Below are 27,025 nucleotides of genomic sequence, written 5' to 3' on the forward strand. Positions count from 1 at the left end.
CAAATGCCAAACCTAATTATCAGTATAAATGTGGTCTAAAAGCAGTTATGTATACTTCATCCTAATACATCTTGGATATGGGTTAAACTGCGTGATTCAGTTAGGAAAGTAAAATGTCACCGTAAGAATTTAGCATGGCCTAATTACTAAACTTTAAATACATACTTCATCCGATTCTGCACTGGCTTCCACACAAATCCTTACTGATACGTTGATTTTGCAAGTGTGCATCTGCTGTTTCAAAGAGGAATTATCCACACAAGGAAACTTTACGAAAGGGTATGTTTATTTCTATTCTGCTTTTCCATTTGATATAAGGGCAACAAAAAGCAACTTGACCTTAATGTGCTGTGACCTAAAAATGAGAAAGTAATGATTAGTAAATTCATAAGTCAAGAGGCTGCACAAGTTTATCACTGATCCATCATGAAATGTCAAGCCAAATAAGAATTCAGGAAAAGGAACGTGTAAACAATCAAACCTACACTTGATAATTTTGATGGGCTGATGTTATTTGCCCACTTTTCATGAAGTCCCTAAGGGAGACAGAGATCAAACTGTGACCTTTTTGCAGATAGTTTGGAAAGACCTGGTTCTTCCACATTGCTGAAGCCCTTCCTGAAAAGACCTGAAGCATTAGGCAGCTGCAAGACCCTATACCTACAAACCATTTACTGCCATGTCAAAATGCTTAACAATTATTTTACTTGGTGTTGTTTGCAACTGAAGGCATAATGAGGGAACTTCTGTCACGGTGAAGAAAGTCACGTACAGGAAACGGGTTCTGATGACCAGTCCTGAGATGGACTTCAGTGTGGTTGTACAGGTACATCAACAAACTGCTTCAACATATAGTTTGATACTACCTTAAGCTACCATGACAGCATGTAGATTCTTTAATTTTTCCTGTCACCATCCATTTCTACTGTCTTACATTACCATTATATGTGAACTACCACATGTTCTTTATCCGCTTCCTTGGCAAAATAAGAGATCATGCATAAATTCTATGAAAAAGGAATTCCTTTATTTTTTTAAAAAAAGACCATTTTTCCATTACCAAGTGAAAACTTTACAAAGTAAAGTATTTCTCTTCCAATAATATTTTAATATAAAAACTTAAATCACTTACTCTGGTCTTACTGTTCTAACAAGAAGTCTTGTGGCACTGCAGAACCCAGGTATTTTCAGCCTCACTCTAGTATCTAATCATAAGTTCATCACTTGTTTAAATAAAACCATTTCTGTGGCCACTTACCATCAGCAAAACATCCCTACCACCAAACCAAAAAGAAAGCATCTTCACTAACCCCAAAGAGACTAAACTTTAATAGCATTATTACAGTGAGAAGCTTTGTTAAAAAAAAAAAAAATTTATTTTGAAAGTTAGACACAACCTTGAAATTGTACAAAGACAACAAGCACTCAAATTACACAAAGAGTTAGCAGTGAGTACAATGTGAACACAACAACAGTGAGTCTTGCTTCTCTTTATAGGTAAATATAAATAGAGATTATCCTTGCCAAACTTCCAGCTTTTTTTTTTTTTTTTTTTTCCTGAAAACCAGCTCATTATGCTGTAAAACCTAGCAGGGAGCATTTCACTGTTCAGTTCAACAGAATTGTTAAAAGGGGCTCTGGCTAAAAATAGTCCTTCTATCATGAGAATATCTCATACTTTGCAGAACCAAGTTTCTCTCTCAATTGAAAAACAGCTTTTCCTTTCATTATGTCGAATGTTTCACCTCCTCTAGGGACCTGGCAAATTACAGGCTTCAAAATACTTAAAAATATTAGAATTTGCTCACGTTTTTTCAAGAACATGCAAGCTGAAACTAACATGGTGCATACATGTAAGTAGTCACAAACCAGAGAATGTTCCTGTTTGTATTTTACTCTTTGAAAGTGTTGTTCCAAGAAAAGCACTTCAGAGTAATTTTAGCTGTGAGTTGGCTAAACTAATATAAGTACATGGTCAGAGAAGAAAATATTTCTTCTTTCTCTTTTTTTTTTTTTTTTATATTACATTTAGAGCTTCAAATATATTAATAAAACCACCTGGCAAAAAGTATCCCTTATAGCTTGTCCCTACATACGTATGTAAAATGAAAAGCAGACATTGCTACCATCCTTCCTTTACTTCTGAGAGTACTCTTTACAGGAAATACATGGAAAAATAATGCAGCGTCCTTGCAGAAAAAAGAAAAACCCCATGGAGACTGTTAACCACAGCCTCTGTTCTAGGAACTAGTTATTACTTAGGTTTAGATATACCAGAAAACTTCCACTGTAAATCTTCCCAAAGATCAACAGCAATTAAACCAAGGTTATGCTTTATCCAACTACAGACACACTGGCAGAATTATGCTCTGAACTTGAATGTTTGCAGGACATTGTTCCAAGACTGAGTGTAACCATTTTTACTTTTAAAGAAAATAAGCGTCACTGTCTTGTTGATGATCTGGATTATGTCCATGAATATAAATTTACTTATTACTCTTTCTAGATTACCTGGAAGTGCTTTATTTTTCATTGTTTTACTCCATTATGAATGTTTGTTGCAACAGATCAGTATCTTGATTTTCATAAAGCTTGAAAAACATTGTGGTTTTGTTTGGGTTTTTTTAACAAAATATCTCGTTATTAAGACACCAGTGTCCTACAAACTGCTGTGCACTGGAATTAAGTCAGTTCCATTCAAAATCCTGATAATCACTTTTTGCTTCCAAATTATGAGTTGGTAGCCTATGGCTGCACCGATAAGGTTCCTCACAAGGCTCATACCCTCTGCAGTAATTCTCCATAAAAAATAAATTGGTACTAGAATAATTACTGAAAATACTTATAGAATTATATTAATTCTGTAAATTGAGGCTCTGTACACAGACTGCTTTATAAGTAGAATAAGATTTTGAGAAACTAAGTGTTCTAATATTGCTTTACTTTATTGAAAATGACCGGTTTTCTTTTTTTAACAAAAGCTTTTGATTTGCTAACTTTTATTTTTACGCAAAACTGTGTAAGTGAAAGTAACTCGATATTTTTCAGTTGTGCAAGAGCCTATTTAATGTTACCATTAAGCTTTTCAAAATGTCTGTCAGTTTGACAGTTAAAGAAAAAACATACAGCATTGAATCCTATATAAAGTGGTTATGGGGTGCAGCCTGTGAAATCCCACGTTAGCAAGAACTGAGCTAACTAACCCAGATTATACCTTTCAATCATACCATTTTCTCCAGATGCTTTTGTTTAATGAAAGCCTGCTTTCTCAGTACTCCACTGTTTTCTATTTGCTTCAACTCTAAGATAGCATTCATAAAGTTAAAAAAAAAAAAGGTAAAAAATTAAAGCAAGGATGTTGTTTCACTGTAATGAAACAGCAGCTGTAAAAGAACACTTTCAATTATTGTCAGGGCAGAAAAGGCTATTGGCAGTGTATCTTTCACTTGGCTTAAGAAGATTTATAAAACAGTTCTAGCCCAAGGCAGTTAATGATCTTAAGCTAAACCCAAGCTTGTGCAATAGCAAACGATATTTCAGAAGGCATATTTTGATATCTAGGATTAGAAAAAAATGACTACTGTTATTTCTGTCTGAAGTTCTAAACCAGCAATCAGTATCATTGACAGGATTGCTGTGACTGCATGGAGTCCCGGTAGCTGCAACAGGGACCAAAGGTGCAGCAGTGTACTGAGTACCCCTGTACTGGTACACTGGATGGGCAGCTTCTGCTTTTGAGTTTTGTCCATTTATTGGAACAGGTCTCACAGCAGAAGGCTACAAGACATGGTTACAATGGAACACAAGTGCATTTCTGTAGAAGCTGATTGCACAAAAATCAGTTGTTACTAAGTATGTAAGTCTCTCTCAATCCAGCAAAAGAGACTGCTCTAGAAATAGCTAGGGAAATAGCTACAGAAACAAAATAAGCAGGCTATTTTGTCTCTTTTTAGCAATTACTTAGTATTGCTGTAAATATCTGGAATAAAAAGAAAGACTGAGAAACAGGTACTGTGAAACTCTACTGGGGAAAGGAAGCTGAACAGAGCAACCGGCTCCACCTGAGGGAGTTAAAGCACGCTTACGCCATTGTATCCACGGAGTGGAGCATTTCTGTGCTGCTAGACACCTCTCTGATCCCCGGGCACCTCAAAGGAAATCTAGACCAGGCAGGAGTTGGTCGTATTCCAACACTTTGCACAATGCTCCCTCATTCCATTCAAAAACTTTACAGAGCGCTTACATCGAGTGGACTATTTGGCATAATAATTTGGAATAGCTCAGTAACAGTTTACGGTTTGGGAGAGGGTAACATTATTGAAATTCTTCAATTTTTCCATTTTACTTTTTGCCAGTCCAATAGATGTGGCCTTGGCACAGAGTAAGAAATGCAGCCCAGGTCTGTAATTCCAGTATAGCTTCAAAGTATACATGCTTTCCTATTTGCACTTACAGGTATTGAGTAGCCTTTGCAGTAACTATTTTGAAAACTATTTTAATCACTTTACCTCCTTTGACTAAAAGGCTGAGGACAAGGCCAAAGATGCAGAAGACCTTCAGGGAAAGATGGAGGAGCCTCTCCTCCTGTGCACTGTAAAAAAGCTTTCTCAACTCCACAGTTTCGTGCCTCCCCTACCCCCGATTTAAATTTAGCATCCTTTGTCCCACTAGTAAGAAAAAGGCATTAATTCTCTCTACTAAGACCTTGGTCCAGCATAAGTTTCACTTGCCAGCAGCTGCACTGCAAACCACACTCAGTTACTGGTTTGTCTACTCAACTTTCAAAGATTGGCACTGACACTGAAGAGGACATGTTAAACTGAGACAATGAAACAGTGATTTTAAAAAAGCGGGCATGGTAAACCTGCAGAACTCCTAGCGTCATGAGAATAGCGGAGCTCAGAGGTCAGTACAAGAGACCAAAGCTATTTAAGCTTGATAATGAACACATCCACAGTTGCACCAAATAGGGTAAGAGAGTATTCTAGAAGAAAAATGGTTTTCACTTTAGAACGTAAACCAAACTTGAATAGGAATTTGCAATCATCCTCCCCCAACAGAGCAGTTATATTTTAACTAGCCATTCTACAGTTTCGTGCGTTTCAAATGTGCAGTACTTCTTCTTGGTCACTCATGGGCAGGATACTGGACAAAGCAATCCACTGACATGATTAACAATCCCTACCGCAGCATCTTCCTCAGGTATTTAGATGCACAGTTTAGGTAAGTGAGGTCCTCTATCCAAGTGCCTTTTTCTTAGCGTCAGTTTCAGCTGGACTGAACACAGATAAGGTGTATGCCAGGCATGTTCCCTACGTTCATCATGAGTTCTACATCAATGTAGCTCTGAAGTCTACAGCAGGGTTAGCAACAGTCTGTGGCATACCGCTAAGTTCACAAATAGATTGTCATTTCTACAATAATACAAAATAGCTTGTAAAACCAATAGGTAACACTGTATATATGCATGATTATAAAAATAAACCACACCATCAATATGCAAAACTTCACAACGATGATGAAAACAGTTTTCTTCTCAACGGTCTTCAGTATTGATGAGTTGGTTCTCATTGTCATACCCATCAGGCAGGTATGCTTTCCTTAGCTGGTCTGACTTAGGTATCGAACTGCCATTCTTGACGTAGCGGGACAGGAAGGCTCGCACAGATGGATGATCAGCCTTCTCAAGTGGAATATTAGCTTCCAGGCACATTTTCACAAAGTCCTGGATGACGCTGGTTTTCTCTGTCTGGGCAGTACTGTTGCACTGAAGGGAGGCAGTCAGAGTCCTTTGCTTCTTCCTGACGTTCTGTTCTTCAAACTCTGCCTTTCGCTTTGTGTGTGTTTTAGACTTGAGGTGGTCATTGATGGCAGACTTGCGAACATGATTCAGAACCACATTGCAGGAAGTACAGAAGAGTTTTCCTCCATCTTCGTGCAGCTCACTGCCAAACTCAGTTACACGATCCTGGGGGGTTACATACAAAGCAGTCTTCGAGCGGTTACGTGACGGAGCGGACTTCACTCCAAATCGTTCCATGGCTGCCTTCAATAAACTTTACCTGAAAGCTGGAAAAGAAAAAAAAAAATGCTGTTAAAGTGTGCTAATGATTTCAACCAAATAGTTCTGGATGCAGTCTGTTCAATATCCAATATAGTGATTATTGACATCTGAAAGACAACTACATGTAAGATACATGTGTGAAACTGTTATTGAGAGGTTTTCATCTTGCAGCCCAAAGAACTTAGGAGACCGAAGTTCCTCATGGGTCAGAGTAAAGTACTTTTTGGTTTCTAGAACTACAAAGCTCAACAGAACCTCAAAACTCAATCTGTTCATCACTAAAAGCCAAACAGAAAGGCTTTTTGTTTTTTCTTGAACACAGTTTTTATCCTTTACTCTTTAGGGAAAAGGGCACTTTCTTCTTAGTATTTTCAACACCTTTGATAGTTTCTTAGTTATGTTGAGTCAGTATTTTTCTGTCTACTTCCCAAAAATGCGTATCAATTCTGTTAGCAAAAGCTTAGCTGTCCAAGTATCAGGCAAGAAGGCCATTACTATCACTTACAAAAGCCAGTAAAAAACAAACAAAAAAAACATCACAAACCTGCTTTGTCAGCATTCATTTGGGAACACCTCTCACTTTTGCCCCAGCTCAAACCACAACTATTAGACTGAACCCAAACTCAGAGTCAAAAGCAAACAATTTTGTCATTGCAACTAGAGACTGCTGAAACAGCTAATGCGAACAGAAAACTGCATACATTTAAATGCAAAATAAGAACCTGTATCTTCAGAGATGACAGCCTCTCTGAGGAAGGTAACTGATAACTAAGAGAGCTGGACACTTTTTCACATCACTCTGAATTACACTATGTTACCAAAGCAGGCAATAACCTAGTCGGGTGCACTAAAAATCAAACAAGACCTATGCCTTTGTTGTTGAGAAATGGAGTAGCTGGTGTAAATCTCAGTTAAGTCCTTTTCAAAGTAAAGTCAAAGTCAAGAGACAGCTCTGTTTTCTGAGCAAAATGAATGGTCATTACATTAACCACCCACTTCCTTAACAAAAAAAGGGCAACAGTTGTTTCTTAAAAAAGATATTTTGGCAAATACTTTGGGGAAATGTAACAGGTTGCCCGGGCATTTAATTATGGGTATGAACAACTTTGAAGACTTGTACTGCCTGTGCTTACAAGGCAGACAGAGATGGGAATACCTCTAGACATATTACTCTCTGTACTTATTTTGTTACAAACACTGAGCCTGATGTTGCAAGATTTTAAAAGATCTGCCTTTAAAAGACCAGAACTTCCATAAGCTGAGCTTGTCCAGCTCTAAGGACTGAATGGAGTTTCTGCTGTCCAAAATGCCTTCCTCTTGCTCTAAAAATAAAGGAACAGAGAATTCAGTCTTCAAAACTGTATTTTTTCTTAAACCATTGCTACATTAAGAGATGACAACCTTTTAAAAAAAAGGAGACAAAGTTATTACTAGTAGCTACTTTCCCAGTTAATTTTTTGCACTATCTGCTACTTCCCGGAACTGTAAGTCCTGACTGATCCTGCACAACGCTACAGACTAAGATAAGCAATCTTTTTTCAGCATCGATGGAACTTTGTTCATTCTTTTTGTTGCTTTATGAAATGTAACCCCATGAGTTTCCTAAGTAACTGTTTCCTGAAATCAAGCAGAAAACAAGTCTTAACCTAACATAAACTTGTTGCTTCGACTTCTGAAACGTCCAAACAAATCCCTCACCGAACTAGGTGTTTGCACTTACGCTATATCAAAATCCACAGGAATTCTGCGAACAGTACAAGCACTGAAACACAGGCCTTTTGGGCCTCGAGTTTTGGCACGGATTCTTTGATGCCTACTCATGCCTGAACTACTTCTGGGTTCCCAGGTGCAGGGGAAGGTGCGCGGGCAGGGAGGGCACCCAGGGCAGACACCCGAGCCACCCGCTGGTACGCTGCCAAACGAGGCGGTGGGAGCCCCGGGGAAGGCGGATGAGCACGCCCTGGCTAAAAAGTGTCACCGGAGAGAGCCCCTACGCGTGCACGGGACCTCTCGGCGAGCCCGGGGAGTATTTCAGGTGAGGAGGAAGAAAACAACACCGGATTTCCAACCGCCAAACAGGTTTCGCTGCTGCCCTCGGTGCCGGGGGAAGCACCCTGTGACCGGGCGCCAGAACTCGCTGCGTTTATTCCCCGGGGTTTGGTCACCGGATTGACGGCGCCATTTAACCCGTGAGGGCCCCTGCGGAGCGGCGGGGCCCGCGCTCCCCCGCCCGCCTCTCTCCCTTCCTCCCTCCCCCGCTCCGGAGGGCCGAGGGCCCGGCCCCCCCCGGCGGCGGCGCCGCACGCACTCCAGGCCTCGCCTCCCCCGCCCGGCGGCGGCGGCTGGCGGCAGACAGGTGCGGCCCCTCCCGCCCCAGCCCCGCCGCCCCGCCCCGTTCCTTCCCCCGCCCGGCACGGCGGGTGTTTCCATGGCAGAGCCGGGAGGCGCCGCCGCCTCCGCCGGCCCCGCAGCCCCCTCTACTCCCCTCCCCGACCGGCCCCGGGACCCCACAGGCGGCGGAGAGCGGCCCCGGGCGGGCCCCGCCGAGCCAGCGCCGCCCGCCCGCCGCGCCCCGCCCGCCCCCTGCCGGGCGCCGTTACCCGCTCGGGCCGCGCGGCCTCCCCAGGCCCCGCCGCCGCGGGGCTGTCGCTGCTGCTGCCGCCGCCGCCGCCGCGGGCCGGACGCGCCCCTCCGCCGACGGCCGCCGCGCTGCCAGCGCCGCGCCGCAGCCAGACGGACCGACCCACCCTGGCGGCCGCGGTAGGCGGGCCCTAGCAACCCGCCTAGCAACCGCCGCGCCCGCCCGCCGCCCGCCTCTTGCCCGCCGCCACGGAGCGGCCGAGCGGGAGAAACCCTTCGGCGATTGGCTCTCCGTGGCCCGGGCGCGCGGAGATGGACGGCACTTTTGCCCGATTAGAAGTGGGGGGCGGGTGTAAGCGCCGTGATGGAGGCGTGCTCGGGCCAGTCAGAATGCGCGAGGGCGACGGTGGCGTCTAGCGGACGGGGGCTTTGGCCAGTCGCCGGCAGGAGGCTGCGGTTGGGAGGTGTAACAGACGGGGTGAGCAGCCAATGGCAAGGCGGGGAGAAAGTAACGAAGAGACTTTTGCTCCAATCGAGGGACGCTTCGGCAGGGCCGGGTGGAAGGGAGGAGCCAGAGGTCGGGGGTCACCAGCGAGTTCTCCTGTCGTTGGCCATTGATCGGCATGGCGGCTGGCCCAATAGGAGCGCGGCTAGTGGGCGTGGCCGGAAGTGAGGCGGCGGGGAGGGGGCGCCCCTTCCGGCGTGGCAGGGCGGGGGCAGCGGGGCGCTCGGTACGCGCAGGGCGGCCGGAGCAGCATGGCGGAAGACGAGAGCGATCAGGAGTCGGAGCGGCTCAGCGAGGAGCTGGAGGCGCTGGTGACGCCGGGCCCCCCCGCCGGCCTGCCGGCCCTCCTCAACAGCCAGTATTACTGCCGCCGCTTCTGCCAGGTGAGCGCCGCCCCGCCCCCCGGCCCGCTCCTCGCCCCTCCCCCCCGCAGGCGGGGGTGGGGCGCGGCGGGGCCAGGCCCCCCCGTCCTCCCGGGGTGGCGGTGGGGGGGGACGGGACGCCGCGGTGCCGGGGTCCTCCCCCTCGGTGTGGCGGGGGAGGGGGACGCCGCGGTGCCGGGGCCGCTGCCCCCTGGCTGTCGGCGGGGCGGAGGTCGGGCCGCTCCCCGGTGGCCGGGGGTCAGTGCCGGGGCAGGGCTGGGGGCGGGCAGCGGGGGAGGAGGCCCGGCCCGGCCCGGCCCGGCCCGCTCCCAGGTCCTGAGGCGAAGGGGAACGGAGGCGACGCCTGTCCTTTCGCGGGGGGCGGCTGTGGTGCTGGCGCCGAGTGCCCTCAGCCCGGCCCGGGGGGAGGGCGGAGGCCGGGGCGGGCGCGGAGCCGGGCTGGGGCTGGTAGGGAGGCTGGCGGGCGGAGGGAAGGCTCCTCCCGGCGGGGGGGAGCGGGAGGGGGCGAGGAAGAACTGGGGGCGCCGGAGGGTGGCGGGGCCCCGCCGCCACTGCTGGGCCCGGCGAACCGGGACACGTGCGGCGGTGCTGCGGCCAAAACAAGTCCGAGTGGCTCTGCCTGGGCTGGGGAGCTGGGAGGGCAGGAGGGAGGTGGGGGGGAGAGAGAGAGAGAGGGCCTCGGAATCCGTTCCCATAACGGTGGCTAAATTAGACCAGGGTATTTTTATTTTTTTATTCTTTGAAAAGCAGCGTTTCTTCATGCGGGCCCGGAGTTCTTGTGCTCTTTGCAACCTCTTTATGTATGCCTTGCAAAGTAACAAGCAACAACAGGTTGTTTTTCCTAGCTGCTTTCATCAGCAGATGTTGATGAAACATTAGTTATGCTGGGTATGTTTCAGCCATGCTACTTGTTTTCGGAAACACAGTCTAGAGGGTTTTGGTATGGAATTACTTCATTTCATCAACTTCTTGGCTGCTTACCTCACCGCTACGATGTTTTCTTCCATTTAATAAATGTGTTCCTATGTTCTTAGTTTGTTCTTCCTGTTTTAACATCCAGTGAAACGTGTTCGAAATATTATTTACGGTAATATGTGTTTGAAATCATCACGGGCAGCATAGTGCTCAGTAAGTCCACAGGTTGCTTTTTGGTTTTATCTATCCTTTTATATTTTCTTCTGTTTAGTGATTTCTCTAAACTTAGTATGTGTGAAAAAAAATTGTGAAGGAGAAATGAATGTTTTTGCAAGTATGACGTAAACTGCAATTGTAAGAAATCACAACCGTATTTGATTAAGTTGGCAGGTTGGACAGACTTCAGCTTCAGCTGAACACGGAGAGTTTTATCTTAAATTTTTCTAGCTACGCTTACCGTGTGTTGAATTCAGTGCGTTAAGGAGGAAGTGCAGGCAGGGTAATAGCTTTATATACTAATGCCAATCCCGTTTCTTAGACAAAGCTAGGAATTAGTAGGGAACAGAAGAGGACAAGACCAGGGAAGGAATTTTCCTATAAAATAGTTTTATCGCAGTAGATACTGGTAGAGTATCTAAATCATTTGACCTTGACTTCTCCTGCAGTTTTTCTTTTGTGTAGACAGATTGCCAAGCCCTCTACCCTACTTTGTTTTGCTTCAAGTTTATGAACTCTCCACATGGGCAGCCAATGTTCTGACTATATAAAGGGCTCTTGTTTCTTTTCTCTTAAATGTTCTTTTTAACAATGCATAGTTTAAATAATCCTGATGAAAGTGAGTTAATATATTAATACTTTGTCTCCAGGGATTTTTTTTTTGTGTTTAAATTTGGCCTCATGTGGTCAGCAGTCATGTGCTCACTCAAAATATAATCTTCCATGTTTTGTTTTTTAACTGTATAAATATAGGATCTTAACTGGTGTAGTGTACCAGTATGAAAAGCTAGTAGTTATGTGATCTTTGTGGTTCGAAAACAAATGAAGTTGTGCATGCTCCACATGAGCTTGTTTACCCTCATGAGATTGACAGTGGTGTAATCTATATATACCTGTACATACAGAGGGCTGATAGGCCCTCAGCCTATTTAATAGGTGATGAAGCATATTTATATTTTTTCAGAAAGTATCATGAAGTTTAGGTCACCTTTTTCTTGTAACATTTGTTGTAAAACAAAACTTCTCACTTAAATACTGTGTTGCTTTATTAGATTTAACTTTTTTTTTCCCCTCACCCAGGTATGTCTTTTAGTGCAATTTTTCCCTTTGGTTCTAGATTTTGTCAGAGCCTGTTGCTTTGTTCTTTTCTATCCAGATCTTCTGAAGGTCATATTTGTCTGTTGTGCAGATCAAGCCTTTCCACCTCATTCCACTCAGCACTGATTTTGCTGTTCTTAATGGTTATTTGGCACTTCTAAATGTCCTGGTTAGCCTGCTATGTTTCTGGTTTTGTGTCGAAAGTTGAACAGCAGCTGTAGAAATAGTTGCTTAGCGATAATACCATGAGTTTGAACTACCAGAAATAAACATTTTTATTTTCAGAATAACAACCTATTAAAATACATGGCTGTGCTTCAGTTATACTGATGAAGCTTGGTGTCAGCTGGAAATAATATTGTTTAGATTGCTTGTAGTTATGCTCCTGTGTGAAGTATGTGCACATCCGCATCTCTCGATAAGAGCTACAGGAAAAATGAAGGATGGTGTAAAGCCTTTTTGGTCTGTAGAGCCATTTTCCGTAGACAGAAGCAAAGACTTCTTCGCTGATCTTAAAGAGAGTGGCTTAGACCTTGAAAAGCATTAGCCTGCACATGTCTTTCATCCTTGAAATATGTTAGAAAGGTAAAATATTGCTGTAAACAGCCAGATTCAGTACTCTTGAGGCTTGGAATATTGCACCTGAACTTCACTTTCAGATAGTAGATTAAGAAACAGTTACAAAAGATGACTGGATTATCAGAACATTTTCCTTAAATATCTGTGTAATCACAATTTGATGAACAAGATTAAGTCAGAATGTGGAGTCTCTAAACCCATGTGTAGTTTCTGGGATAGGTTTTTGTATTGTAGGTGTGCATGCGTGGTTATAGAAAGTCATTGCAGCCAGAATCTTCCAAGGCAAAGTGGAACAAAATGTTTTCCAAGATTGTTATTTGAGATTGATGACATGGGGAAAACGAAAATCAAGATTTCTGTGGCTGAGAATGAAAAGAGACACTTGGAAGATGAGCTGAGTGCCCAGTTTATGCGTCTCACCAGCTGTTTGTATGTTACTTTCTGTAAATTGCTGATCTGCCATTTCTTCTTATTTGTGAGGTATTGAAACCACTTAGACATTGGGAAAAGCAAGTCTCCTCAACTTTGCCAAGCAAAAGAACAAAGGCGTCTGTAACTACTTCGTAAGTTAAAGAAATTTGAAAGGTGCTACCTAGCAAAAACCCCCTCAGTCTAGACATTTGGAAGAGCTGCATGAGTTTCAATTTATGTATATGCAGAGTTTGAAATTCTTTCATGAGATTTCTCAGGGACCAGAGCCATTCAGGGGTTCCTGTGTGAGTGAAATACAAATGATGAAGGGCAGAGAAAATAGTGGAGATGGTTACTTTTCGGCATGAGGGTAGAGGGAGTACTTTTATAATGAGAAGGATGAATTTCCAAATTTACTTGATTTGAAAACAGACCTTAACAGCAAGCTGGAAAAAGGATAGCCTACCTCATTGCACTTGAAGTGGGTATAGTTTTATCCACTAGAAATTGCATTTCTCTTCAGAATCTTTTCTCATAACAATAAGTACTATCAAAACATTGCAAGTTACTCCCAGCATTTCTGTAGTTGTCCACATGGCTGCATAACTGTACTAGATGTTATTTTATGTTTTCGGTACTGACTGAAATAAACGCAAGGTGAGTCTGATCTAAAGTAACAAGGTAATACTGTGAGGGGTAAACACTACTTTATCTGCTCGTACTGTGGCATCAGTTTACGGCCTTCCAGTATGATCTGACTTCCTGAAATAAAGATTACCTAGTTTGCTTACATTAATTGGTGGTATCTTGAGTCACTGCTGGAAAAATAATTCTTGGGTTTATAAGCTTGAAAGCTAAGAAGTAAAATTTAGTAACGCACTAGAGAAGATGGTGTTCCTTGGATTTATTTTAGTAGACAAAAAAAATACAGGGGTGTATGACTCAAGTCTGTCTTGCTTTGTGGGGATGAAGGTGGAAAAATATACATGTCTTTGAATGTTTGTTGTTCTGATTTTGGGATCAATACATTTTCACACTTTGTGCTTAAATTTGAAAGCACTTGCTTTTGACTCTTTGAACTTCAAGTCAACAGTTGTTAAGCTGCTTTTATATTTTACTAAAAAAAAACCCAAAACCAAACAAAAAAAACCCCAAAACAACAAAAAAACCCAACAAAAAACCCCACCAAAACCAAACCTTTAGGTTCTGACAGACTTGTTTTATTACATTTTGGACCTTTGGGATCTATGTTTGGTCTCCATACACTATTTTAAAGTTTAGCTACAGAAATCTTGCTCACATGAGTGCTAGTAGTGGAAAGTGAGCTCTTCAATTTCTTTGCAGCTTATTTCTCTGAGAAGATAGAATCTGTAATTTTTAACCACCTATTTTCTTTTGTAATGATTTGTGGTGTTCTAGGGGTTTTTTGTATCTTCCTGAATAAATACGCTTTATACTTGTTAGTTGCTTAAATATTGAGAGCACCATTGAAAGTCACATTTGACTGACATTTTTCATGTTTTTAAATGTGTGACATTGCTAGTTACTTGAAAGCTTGTAAAGGACAGACCATACACTGCAGTAACTAAATTTACCTGCGTATCAAAGAATACCATAACTATTTGAAACAGTTTAAAAGTTAACCTGTCATTGTGTTCTCTGTTTACTGGGTCTTTTTTCCATGCTTGGCTGGTGAAAACAAGCATATTCAATTTGCTAGTTAGCAGTTTAGGACTGCGCTGCTTGAGATTCAAGTGAAGTTCAGGTTTAGAAGGAAATCCTTACAAACCAGCAGTGGCCAGCACCAGGTCATGTTTATTCCCAAACTGAATGCCAAGTGTGAGCCTTCAGTTGGGTTGAGGATTACCTGTCTGCAAAGAAAGGGTGTCCTGGGTTAGGTGGTGGCACTCTTGCCTTTGCCACGTGATGGTAAACTTGATAAGCCACTGTCATGCAAGACTAGGTTGGGGTATATGTAGTGCACTTGGCTGTTTTCAGTTAGCTTCCTGGGAGAATTCACAATAGTAGTTGATTTGCAACCTCTTTATTTGCAGATCGGGAGGCTGAAGGAGGTAGTCTTCAGTGCTCTTGTCATTAGTTATAAAGTCTCTTTGTTTTGGCTTCTCCTCAGCTTCTGTGCCTGCCGTCCTTTCATCTTTACTCATAGAAATTATCTCCCTATTTTAAGTGGGATTAAGGAGTTAGTACTTTAAAAAAGGAAACATTGCACAAATGTACAAATACATTGTATACTTGTCCTGAGCTTTGTAACGTTTTTCTCCTTCCACTTCTTTGGAACTTCCATTTCACACTCTCAAGCTTCTTGGTATTGCTGCTTCTCCAGTTTTTAACGTCTTGTCTCAAAGTTTAGCTTTTGTATAAAAACAAGCTTTTGAGTTTTGCTTGGAAAAATATATCGATTGTAACTTATAAGGGAGTTGCAGGTTTTTATACCTAAAAAGAAGGATCTCCATTGAATGGTGCTTCTGTGTCGTAGTCTGTCTGATAGCCTTCCCACGCAGGCTTTTTCAAGTAAGAAAAGGCACACTTATTGCAGTAGGTAACGCAAAAATCAAAAAGTTAAGTGCTTTTGGGTAGCAGTTGTTCAGATGAGGGAAAGAAGTAATTGTACTTTTTACCTGAAATGCATCTGAAGTTGTGTTTTACTAATACCATTGGTCATCTGGACATACGCATTCATGTGTGTGTTCGCAAGATTGTCAGTTCGTTCTTTCATACATAATCAAACCAATTCTTTAAATTAATTGATTTTTCACTGTAGGGGGGTGCTAATCAAAAGGTGAGGAGGAATATTACTTCTTTTTAATATAAATACTTGAAGTTTCAGTCATAAAATCTTACACAGGCACATTTACTAGAGTGCTACAAGTACCCAAAACTGCTTTTCTAGGATTAATATATAGTCTTCACTCTTGTGCGAGTGACAGACTGTAAATATGTATGAAAACTGGCCCTTTGGATAGCTAAATGTAAGGTATATATGGAACCCAGTCTTAGATATTGTTCTTGCCTCAAGCAGGCTGAGGAAAAGGATGAGATTTCGGTGATTAAGGGTGGGGGGAAGCATTTAGCTTTAAGGGTAGAGCTTTGGCAGAAACTTGTCTCATAGGATGTGTCATGCTGTTGCTGGGTGATGTTTTTTCTTTTGCCAGAAGTGTGATTATGTTTGGTTACTCCTTATGTAATATTCACATGTGAATTGCAGTAAAGCCATTGCTTACATCATCTTTTTTTGTTTTTAGTTAGACCATATAAAACCATTTTAAACTTGTGTCTATTAAGTAATGTTTTATGTTATCTTAAAACCTTAAGGCCTTTCTTACTCTCTGTTTGGATAATGGAATCCTTTTTTGTAAGAACACAACTTGTTTGTACATGGAAACAGTATAAAATGCTCATCATCCACTAAATAGATTAAAAAGGCAGTAAAAAAGGCGTGATTGTTTCTTCTGATGTCTCCAGGTAAAGTAGATTTAGTGTTACTCAAGTTCTCTTCTAGAACTGAACTTTGGTATCCAAGCTGCCCTGGTACTTCTGCTGAATAGGCAGCCATGAGTAGGTGTTGCTTTTAATTATGGTTTTTAATTTTCAGGAAAACTTTTTTTTTTAAACATGCCCCTTTTTTGCTTAGCATTTTAAATCCTTTTTGGTTTGTTCTATTCGTGACAACCACTATATTTGCTTATTTTAAGAAATGACAACCACTATATTTGCCAACTAGCTTTGTTTTTCAGAAAGCTATGAACAGAATTACTCATAGAACTTTTGTGGTTTTAATCCTGTGGTGATTTCCTTTACTGTTAAATCTCACAGAAAGTTATGGGAGCAACTTCATTTAAAATCCTAGTCATGACAAAGCTTTAAAATTGGTGGGATTAGTTTCTTTTTAGTTTCTTTGTGTGTTGTGGGGAGGGACAGGAAAAGCTGTAGCAACTTCAGGTTTAGCACTGCATAAAACATTTGTTTCTTGTGTCCTATGCATTTGCATATCTAGTTATTTGCAATGTTATTTCTCTTAAGTGTTTGGAATATAGTCAAATCACTTTACATATATATATGTATATGTATATTTGATCACTTAAAATAAATGTGTATATTTCATCGGTTAATAATATTCCAGGAAAAAATACTTTTTTACATTGGTGCAGGTCTTTATTTACTACTGTATTATTTTCAGGGTTAGATGCCTCAGCTGCGCTCTTAGAAATTTCTTATAGGAGACTAAGTCTGGGCTTGATTTTGTGCTTAATAGGACACATCTGAATCATGGATTTTCCTCTGAGTTACTTAAACGTATTAAAGAAGGGGAAGTAGTTTATCGGTCTGGGAGAAAAGTGGAATTGAATTGGGGGGTGGTGGGTATCAGAAAGGTGCTTCAGCCTCCCTTTCAGCATCTGTATCTGCACTGCATGAGAAAGGGCAGACAAAAGGCCCCACAGTCTCTTCATGGATGGTAGTAATTTAAAAGGTGAAGACAGACTGGGGAACGATGCATGGAGAGTCTTTAAGTATATAAAAATTGCATCCCAACAGAATTCTTGAAGAGAATTGTTGCAGAAAATCACATAAAAATGTCACCTCCCTTCTGGTTTTCTGCACTGTGTATTAGACAAGGAACAAGCCACTTTGTTTTGATATTATGTGCTTCTTGTTTGACTTCATTATATTGAAATTAGTGTACTCGTTAAAGATGTGCAGATAAACGTAAACTTTAAATAAAACATTTAGGACTCAAGCAGCATAATCAGATTTTCTGAAGTGCTCTGACACAACTTCACAACATGAGAGTGAGCATATGCGTGTTCCTTTGACTTGTTTTCCTTGAAAAATATCAGAAGTGGTAAAGTTTTGGGGGGATTTTTTTTGTTTTGGGGGTTCTTTTCAGTATAAACCTTTACCTACGTTCTGGTTTACAGTCCTGTTTCAAAGCACGGCATGTTGAGTATTTTGAACAAAAAAAAAAAGGTGGTTCTATTTAGAAAAAGCCATTCCATGAGGCCACTTAAAAGCAGACATTGAAGCATACATAGAATTGTAAATGAAACCTACATTATCTCCCACCCCCCCTTCCATATAGAATGTGTGTGGTATGTGGTTTGCAATTTATTTCATACTTTAGCTTTTTCTCTTCCCCCGCTCCCCCTCATCTTTTACTGGTGATTGTTGCAAGTCTGTTGAGAACTGACCAATTTTAGACTTTTTTTTAATTCCCTGGGACTGAGGAATACATGGTTTCAGGTATCCATACTCAGAAAAAAAAGTTGCTATTCATATTCTTCCGAGCAGCTTGGGGTGGCAGGTCTGTTGCTGTGAATCTTCTGTGGATACATTTGAGTGGCAGACTAACTGCCGAAGGCAATGCTGGTGGTGTGGTGTCTTCCTTTCTGTGGTGCCTCTGGTACTTCTGTGGCAGGGTGGTTGGCCGGTTCAGAGAGCTCATGCAGACAGTGACCGACGGCTTTTTTAGGGGAGAGGAGGCTGTTCTTTGCCAGTTAGTTCCTGAGTTAGCTTTCTTTGGGTTCGGATGATCGCTGTAGGTGCAGCAAGGGCAACTAGTAGGACTGATAGGCCTTTATAAAGTGTGGTAGTAGGACTGCACCTTTCAGAGACTACCGTGTCTTAACTATTATCATCAGCATGAGCCTTTGTTGTATTGCTTTTGAGTGCTGATTATTTGCAGAAGAAATACACTGATACTAGGACCAGAATCTTATCAAAAGTTCATATATGCCTGACCAAAGAATGAGATAAGCAAATACAGTAACTTCCCCTCTAACTCTTTTCAGTTCAGTTAGTAACTTTTGGTGGATATATTTTCAGCTCCTGTAGCCATTCAGAATCCACAGCATCCCTTTAGTAAGTTGCTCCACAGCTTAGCTGCACACTGTGTGAAGAACTACCTCCTGTAATTTATTTTGATCCTGCTTGCCAACCTTGTTTGGTGACCCCCCTCATGCACTTGTCATTTCTTTACAACCTGAAGTGTCCTAGTTAGCTGCATTGATCCTTATGTGAAATTTATTTTGCTGCTTAGCATTTCTTGCCTGCCTTTGAAGCTTTTTTTTTTCAGGCCTTCTGTATTCTCTTTTGAGATAGTAATGAGTAGGTAGCAAACCAGCATGCAGTTTTTTAGCTGTGGGGATGTGCTATGGTTTTGATCCGTTAACACTCTGCTTTGTTTTATCTTATTAGTCTCCTAATATTAAATTGCTTTCTTGGCCATTGTGATGAGCATTGAGGTGATTTTTCATTAAAACATCTACCATAATAACAGTCTTGCTTTTGGGTGATAATTGTCAGTTTGAAGGCCAACATTACATGTTTATAGACTGTTTTATTCCCCAGGTACCACTGCACACTTGTCTATGCTGAATTTCAGAACTCACTGTCATAAATCCTTTCTACAGTTATTTACAGTTATCACCTTATGCCACCAAGAAAAAAACCCAGTATCATCACAATGTTGTCTTGTTGCTTGAAATCATTTATGAACGTATATATACTGTGCTTCTGTGCCTCTCAGGTCAATGTGTTCTGAAACACTGTGGTGAAAACTGATGTTTTATTTCTACCTTTGTGTCTTGGTTTTGGTCGGGATAGAGCAAATTTTTTTTCCCCTTCCTTCTTAGTAGCTAGAATTGTACTGTGTTTTGGATTCGGTATGGGATTTGACATGAATGTTGATAATGCACTGATGGTTTTAGTTGTTGCTAAGAAATCAAGGACTCTGCAATTTTCCTTGTCCTGCTAGTGTGCAGGTACACAAGAAGCTGGGGGGTGGTTGTTGACAAAACAACACACCCAAACTGGCCAACAATATTCCATATCATTTAATGTCATGCTCAGTGTATAGATTAAAGGGTTGATCAGGAAGCTCACTGGTTTCTGGGATTGTGGTTTCAGGATTCTCTCTTCTCTGGGATCACTAGCTGGGAATGGGCTGGGCATTGGTCACTGGGTGGTGAGCAATCGCATTGTGCATTACCCATTTGTATTTTCTATTATTACTATTATTTTTAAATTTTATTTCAATTATTAAATTTTTTATCTCAAACTACGAGTCTCCTTACCCTTGCTCCTCCAACTCTGTCCCCCATTCCCTGGGGGTGGGGGAGGGTGAGCAAGCGGCTGCATGGTGTTTGGCTGCTGGCCGGGTTTAAGCCATGATTCTTTGACCATTTGGAGGTTGAAACCACTAAAGAACGTTTGTTCTCTGTCTGCTTTGTTTCTCCTAAGGCTTTTGTGTTCTTTTATGCGAGGGACCTTGTTAAAAGTATTTCAGAGAACATACAATAGATGTGTGAGGCAGTACTATTTTATAAAGTGTTTATTCTTCCTTGTAAGAGGAAGAATATTTATCTAAGTCTGCTAATTCTCTTCCAGTTGACCTAGATATTTGCTGCATTAAGCAGATTTTCAAACATAAATTTGGTGGAAAGTCAAAATCTACTTACAAAATATAAATCAGTCTCAGCTGTTGTTGGTGAGGAGAAAAAGTTACCAGTCCCATTATCAGTAACTGCTTTGCTTTGGACCAGCTATAACCAAACTGTCAGAAATGGGACACTGGCCTGTTCATGTTGCAGAGCCTTAAACAAACTTAGGCACGCAGCTTTGGAACTACAAATGTAGGCCACTTAACCTGACTTATAAGCCCTTTATTTAATTCATGGGGAATTAGACAAATCTAAGTGGGATTCACAGACTTTAAGTCAAAAAGAAATCCTGAAGAAGGTTATATCTGATTTTTGACTTAGTCTATGCTTTGTTGGCCAGCCTGCCTCTTGAGGTAGGTAGCCAGGTATAACTAGAATGGGCACTTCATAGCTTTCTTGAAGGCAGTTACTTGTCTCTTCCATATGCGATGGGAGTGCTTCAGCTTTATCTTCACAACATGGCTGATGGCATTGTGTTTCCCCACCTGCTTCTCACTTTTGCAGGATGTAGGAGATGTCAGTTAGGTTTCCTCAGCTGGAGAAGAGTGCCCTGAAGTGCAGCTAGTCTATTCTTCTGCTTATACTGAAGCTGTGCTGCTATGATGGAAAAAAAAAATAATCAGGCAAGAGTAAGTGAGCAAAGGGAGCCTGACTGTAGTGCCATGAGATAAGCTATATGCCAAATCGTGCAAGGAATACAGTTTTCAGTCTCTGCTTAGAGTACTGCGTAAGAGTCGTGTCTTAGCTGTTGATTAAAGGAGAAGAGATGACCCAAAGCCCTTGGCCGCCTTCTTTGTGGGGGACTGCTGCATAACAACTAATCTGTCACAGAACTGGTGGGTGCCTTTACAGACATCTGTTTTATTGCTGTGCTTTGTGCTGAACTCAGTGCTGTGTGTTTTGTACGTGGAGTGCTCTAAATGGACTGGGCCTTTCAGAGGACTTCAGTGTCGAGATACCCATGTAGAAATGTCAGATGGTGATGGGTTATTGAGCCTCCTGGTGTGGGCAGAGGTAGTGCCAGAAATATGCATTTATTAATACAAACAAGACTGACTAGTAGACCAGGCAAGGATTTTTCTCCCTTAAAACAATCTTCATGTATCTCTGTAAATAGTGGTGCAGTTCTGTAACTGTAGATCAGGGCACAACTAGCCTTAGTTCCATCATATGAGTAAGAAAGGCCAAATTTACTTACTTGGTCAGATAAGAAAAGTGTGACTGGTGTGTTTGTGCCTTTCTCTGCTGACGAAAAGGCTAGAAGAGTGCAGGCTAGTCACTCTCCTCTGAAAGTTTTAGAATGGAATGTCTGGATATTGTTATATATCCATATATATCTGTAATTTGTATCCTCTTGCAAATATCTACTGTGATACTATACAAGATGGAAGTTTTCTGCCTTACCCTCTGAAAAGAATAGTCAAAGGTCCTTTTTAGTATATCTTATAATGTAGGTCATAAAGTTTCTATTTTTGGTTTGATAACACAATGGTAAGGGTTTTTGGTTACAAACCCTACTTCTAAGGGAGAAGGGGAAATAAAGCAGGTATAGTATTAACTACTTATTTTTGACTAAAGAGAATATTTTCCATTGTAATATATATGTCAATGTTTCTTGTCGTTAGGTTGTTGAAGACTATGCTGGAAGATGGCAGGTTCCTTTGCCTCAGCTCCAGGTGCTTCAGACAGCGCTCTGTTGTTTCACGTCTGCCTGTGTATCATTCCCAGCTGAATGTGAGCACGTACAATACGTATTGAGTAGCCTAGCTTTGTAAGTACATCATTATTTTTTTTTTTATAAGTATTACTTCCTTTACAATGCAGACTATCTGTGTTCCTTTTATAATAGCAGTAGAGTAAGTGTTCACCATACAGGCTTTTTGGAAAATCTTATTTTGGAGTATTTGAAGACCAACCTTTGACAGTACATAATTGTAAATAATCTAGATAAAGTTTTTGCTCTTCTACCTCTAGTGATGTAATAAGCTAAGTATTTGTTAAGAAACATTTCTTGTGATGTTTAACAAATTAGTTAATTTAAAAATGGATTTTTATGTTTGAGTTATCAAAGTGTTTATGGGAATGACTTATATAGTTAACTGATAAAAAGTCATACTCAACTTGCAGAACTGCAGAGTGTTAGGTCATAAATCTTGCTCTAATCTTGATTTTCTTGATGGTTCTTGGTGGTTTTCCCACATGAAGGCTGAAAGTGTCAGGGTAATGATCAGTAGATAAGTAAAAGTCACATTTTTTTTCTTGTTCTAAAAACCTACTTTTCAAGCTTCAAAACCTCAGTGTTGAATGGAAGAAAAAAAAATCATTATGTGAGTTAGATACACTTATCTGAGATGCAGTGTACTTGATCTTCTCTCAGCAGATGGGGACAAAAACTGAAAAGCTGGCTTTATTGTGAGTTAGGTTGGAGTAAATCAGATTCTTTGCAGCTGGTTAAACTGCTTTCTCATTGAGCGGTGCTTTCAAATACAGCTCGGTATCTCAGTTCAGAATTTTGTGTGGAAATGTCTTGCTCCCGTCTCGTCTAGTCGTCAGAGTGAATGCTTTCCTAGTCTTCCACTCTTAGTCTACTCTGTCAGGAGGACTGGGTTGCTTTATCCATTCCACTGTTCTTGAGCTATTAGTACTAATTACATAGAAGTTAAGGCTTTATTCTGTACACTTAGAGAGTATATGCTATCTTTAAGTGTTGGTGAAACTTCACCAAAGAGATTTACTGTGTTGTGCTTATGAAACTATTTGACATGGGACTATTTATGGAATCGTAAGACCATGATTTTTAAAACTGGAGTGCTCGGGTACTGGAGGATAAGTGGCAGTTGCATCAAAACATGGCGACCTCTGGGGTTTTTTTTGCTAGTTTTTATAAAGTTTTTTTATAAAGTTCACCCTTTTTATATACTTTCTAATATCAAAGCTTGGGAGGAAAAACAGTAAAAATTCAGGTATTTGTTGTATGTAGGGTGGTCACTTCCTGATAATCTAGAATTGAATTGGTCACTGAGTTCCTGTCACCCCTGTCTATCTTGGCTTTTGGAGCTGGGTTTACTCACTGAGATTTTCTTCCATTCTAGAATGCCAACTTATTTTTTCTTCAGAGGCTGACTGGAGTAGTTTTACATGTGATATCATAAAGGGATCCTGGGGCTTAGTTGCTGCAGTTACCTGGGAAACCTAGCTCGAATCTCTTTTGAAAATTTGGTGTATATTAAGTCTTAGTTCTTGGAGAGCAAAAATCTGCCTGACTGTATTGTCATACTCGTGTAAGATTTCCTTGGTAACCAGACAATAAACTATTAACAGTAATGACTGTTCCATTTCCTATGCTTACTAGCCTTGCTATTCATCACAAATGAAGCAGCATCTGTATTGCCATTAATATTGGGGGATTTTAATAATGGTGCCAGCATACTAGTGTTCTTAGGCAATCTTCTGATGCCAGTAATATCAAAGTAGTGATGTGATAAATATAGAAGCACCATTATTATAAAGGGATGTATGTAAACATGGATGTGCAATGCTGCAGACTGGTTTAAGTTAACAGGGCCAAGCTGGAATTGACTATAGTAATTTTAACTGAATGCACACTGGTGATGAGGAAATAGAAATATTTTGATAGCTTCCTTTGATTAGTCTGATAAGAGTGTGGAGCAGGTACATTGATAGGGAAAAAACCTTTAGTTTACACTCGTTCACTATTAATTTCCAGATTTTTTTTTCAAGATCCTATTCGCTTCAAATCAGTCAAAGCAAAAAAAAAAAAAAATGGATGCATGCATCATTTGCTATAACTGGTTTTGTCGTATTTAAGTTCCAGTTTGGCTGCTTTCCAGATCATGACATGACTCAAGCCTGACCTTTCCCAAGAGTCAAATATGCTACAAAATTTTGTTTATCAACATGAAATGAGATCATGTTTTTCAGAAGAAAGTACTTAATTGGGTACTGGTTGTTTTATCATTCCATATTTGAGTTGAGATTCAAGGACCTAATCTGGAGAAAAATTCTGTCATTGGACAGAATTTGTCTCAAACCTGTAGGTTGGAAGAGTGCTGGAACCTCTTTCAGGAGTCGTCATCCACCTCCTCCCTCTCTGTTGTCTTATTTTTCTCTGTTTATTTGGAAAAGATGTCTGGAATAATCTTAAATAAAATTATTCATCTTCTGTTACAAGACCAAAGCCTTTGCTGTTCAGTCCTGTTTCTGAAACATGCTAGATGCACAGTTTTTCTTTCACTACTATCTCCATCTGAGAGTCACTCAGTTATTGCCTGCTACTCATGACTTTCTCAACCAGCAGTTGCAGATTATGTTAGTGTAGTACTTGGTAGTTACTTTTCCAAATAGAAATTAAATTTCTCAAGATCTTAAGGCAGAGCAGTAGTAGGTGCACTGGAGCTGCCTCTGCATATCTATGAGATCCAACTACCTAGTTTTTGATTGAATCAAGTGAGTTGCAAGTATTATCTGGAAGTATGCTTCTGTAACTGAAGACCTAAATTGACTTGAGCTCAGGAAAGCTATTTTTTACCAACCTCTCTGATTCTGCTATCAGGATTGTTTATCTCAATCACTGTATTAAAAATAAAATGCTAGACATATATTTTAAGATGATGGAAAACATGGAGGCCACAGGTCAGTTTGAATCTAGACTGCTGTTGAAAGGATCAGTCTTACCCTCTCCCTTATCTGCCACCTCTTTTGAGGTAGCACTTGTGAATTCATGTTGCTGCATATAGACCTGATTTGCTTAAAAATGGTGGTAAATGGTGGTAAAATTGAAGTTTTTTCATCAATTTCGTCATTTGAATGGCACACAGAAGATTAATGTAGTTCCATTTGCACAAAAGCTCTCCCTTTGAAAATAATCTTCAAAGGGTTTTTTTTAAAATATTAAATTAATAGCACCTTTAAACCTGCATCTTCATAAAGAGACTTCAGTGGGTGTTCCAGCAAGACAGGCTGAAATGGAATAAAAAATGTTAGTAGAAACTGCTTATCGTACTTGAAAATATGAGCTGTTGGGAATCTGCATTCACGTGAGCTTACTATTCCTTGAATGTAACTCCTTATACACTGTGCATACTATAATAATTTTACCGTTGTCCTTTATTCCTTGAAATGGCTGCATATCTGACAAGTGCTTTGGCTTTTGAGGAAGGTTCACTTTTGTAATGGTGAATGGAGAGCAGCAGTATAGAGGATGTAATAAGAGTTCTTGAGGGAGAAAATGAGGCAGGTTCTGTGAGTCTAAATGTCCTGAATTTATGAAGAAGGCAGAAGAGTTTTTAAGTTGTGCTTAAGTATAATTTGGTTTATTACTGTTTTGGTCTTGTTAGCTTATCTGTAGATGTATTGTGTTTGCAACTTGATGCCCGATGAAAAATGTGTTTGGGGGGTGTGTGTGGAAATCTAACTGTCAAAATCCAGCACAAAGTATCAGACCAACATAACATTTTTGGAATAAGAGTTACATTTAGAGAGTGTGGACTTTAGCCAAAATCTTTAGGATGACTTTGGTATGGGCACGGGTCTAGAACTTACAAAAATCCTAATTTTGTTCTTAGTGTTGTAAAAACTAACAGAGTTACAGTAGTTCATTTTTTTAATTAACATTTTTAGTTTGGCTGACTTGTCACTACTTCTGTTTTTTAGGAGTTTTTTTGAATTGCTGCTGTTCTTTGGAAAGGATGAGTTCTATGAAGATCCTTTGAAAGATATTTTAGGTTCAATCCAGGTAGTGTTGCCTACTTTCATATAAACATTTAATACTATTTTAGTACACATAAAGACAGTTTTTGTGGATATATAACCTGGAGGAAACATGCCATTATAGTGAAAGAATGTAGGTGCTTTACTTAGATTTGTACCCAAAGAAAAAAACAAGTGTATTTAAAGGGAAAGCCATTTATTCTTATATTTATCATCAGTATTGCTATTTGAATTGCTACTTGAGCTAAGTAAAACATACTCTTTGTTTGTAATGCTGATCTGTTAAAGATCTATTTTGTGCATTTCCCATGTAGACAAGGGAAGCTTTGCTTGTTTATATCTCATTAGAATTTAGTGTCATCCAGTGTTGCATACCAGTTCATGACATGAAACCTCAAGTTTCCCTCTGTGGTTTTAAACAGTAAATTTGAAATTGAAGCTCTCTCTTAATGAACTTTTCAGGTCACCATAAACTCTCGTTGTTTAAAACTGTTGTACTCTTGGCTAGCCTGAGACAAGGTTTTCTATGGCTATATACAACTGCATCATTTGATTCTGGATTAAAAAACTTAACTTTTTTTTCCAGATAAGTCTATTTGACCTGAACTGATTTGGAGAGTAGAGTTCACTGCATGGGAGCACAAGCACTTCTGTCACCATGAGAGGAAACTTTATTGTAGAAAAAGAAAGGATGAAGAACAGAGTTGTTTCTTCTGTTAATACTGATCATGGAACTGCAGTTGAAAAATAGATATCCCTTCGTTATTTTTATGTTAATACCTGTTTGTTACTGCTGCTACAAATTAATGTGTCAGCACTACTTAATTATCAAACCAGCAGCAGTTACATGCTTGATTAGAATTGGTAGAAGAATGGGGTCAAGGAGTGGCTTAGCATCCTCAGGAATGGGTAGAGTCTCTTGCATAAAAGTAATGGGACATCTTGGCCATCCTGCAGTAAGTGCTTTTCAAAAGCAATCTATCAACAAGAAAGAATTTAGGGAAAAGTGTGATGTATAATACTTTCATGCTTTTGTATTACAATTCTCAATTGCCTTGACTTTTAAACAATGATTGTATTAAAATGT

General features: G+C 40.7%; 2 protein-coding genes across 6 annotated transcripts in view; one reads left to right on the plus strand and one right to left on the minus strand.

The window, feature by feature from the left end:
- Positions 1 to 267: 267 nt before the first annotated feature.
- On the minus strand, positions 268 to 8,793 carry CGGBP1 (CGG triplet repeat binding protein 1). Of its 2 annotated transcripts, none has more exons than XM_074856857.1 (2): positions 8,665 to 8,793; positions 268 to 6,069 (listed from the first exon to the last, which is right to left on the minus strand). In XM_074856857.1, exon 2 carries the CDS (start codon positions 6,038 to 6,040, stop codon positions 5,537 to 5,539), a length of 504 nt encoding a protein of 167 aa, XP_074712958.1. In that variant the 5' UTR covers positions 6,041 to 6,069; positions 8,665 to 8,793; the 3' UTR covers positions 268 to 5,536. The 2 variants fall into 2 exon arrangements, with proteins under 2 accessions (XP_074712958.1, XP_074712967.1); XM_074856866.1 differs by lacking the exon at positions 8,665 to 8,793 and adding an exon at positions 7,785 to 8,312.
- Positions 8,794 to 9,212: 419 nt separating this feature from the next.
- The window catches only part of ZNF654 (zinc finger protein 654), a 37,298-nt gene continuing 19,485 nt past the window's right edge, over positions 9,213 to 27,025 (plus strand). Inside the window, exons 1-3 of one of the 4 annotated variants that reach the window (XM_074856816.1) lie at positions 9,213 to 9,532; positions 21,834 to 21,979; positions 25,882 to 25,963. In XM_074856816.1, the coding sequence (XP_074712917.1) occupies positions 9,401 to 9,532; positions 21,834 to 21,979; positions 25,882 to 25,963 (360 nt within the window). In that variant the 5' untranslated portion in view covers positions 9,213 to 9,400. Of the gene's footprint in view, positions 9,533 to 21,833; positions 21,984 to 25,881; positions 25,964 to 26,554; positions 26,895 to 27,025 lie in introns of those variants that run through there. The other 3 variants (XM_074856835.1, XM_074856842.1, XM_074856826.1) reach the window with 3 other exon arrangements.

Source organism: Strix uralensis, chromosome 2 (genome assembly GCF_047716275.1).
Source record: "Strix uralensis isolate ZFMK-TIS-50842 chromosome 2, bStrUra1, whole genome shotgun sequence".
NCBI lineage: Eukaryota > Metazoa > Chordata > Aves > Strigiformes > Strigidae > Strix > Strix uralensis.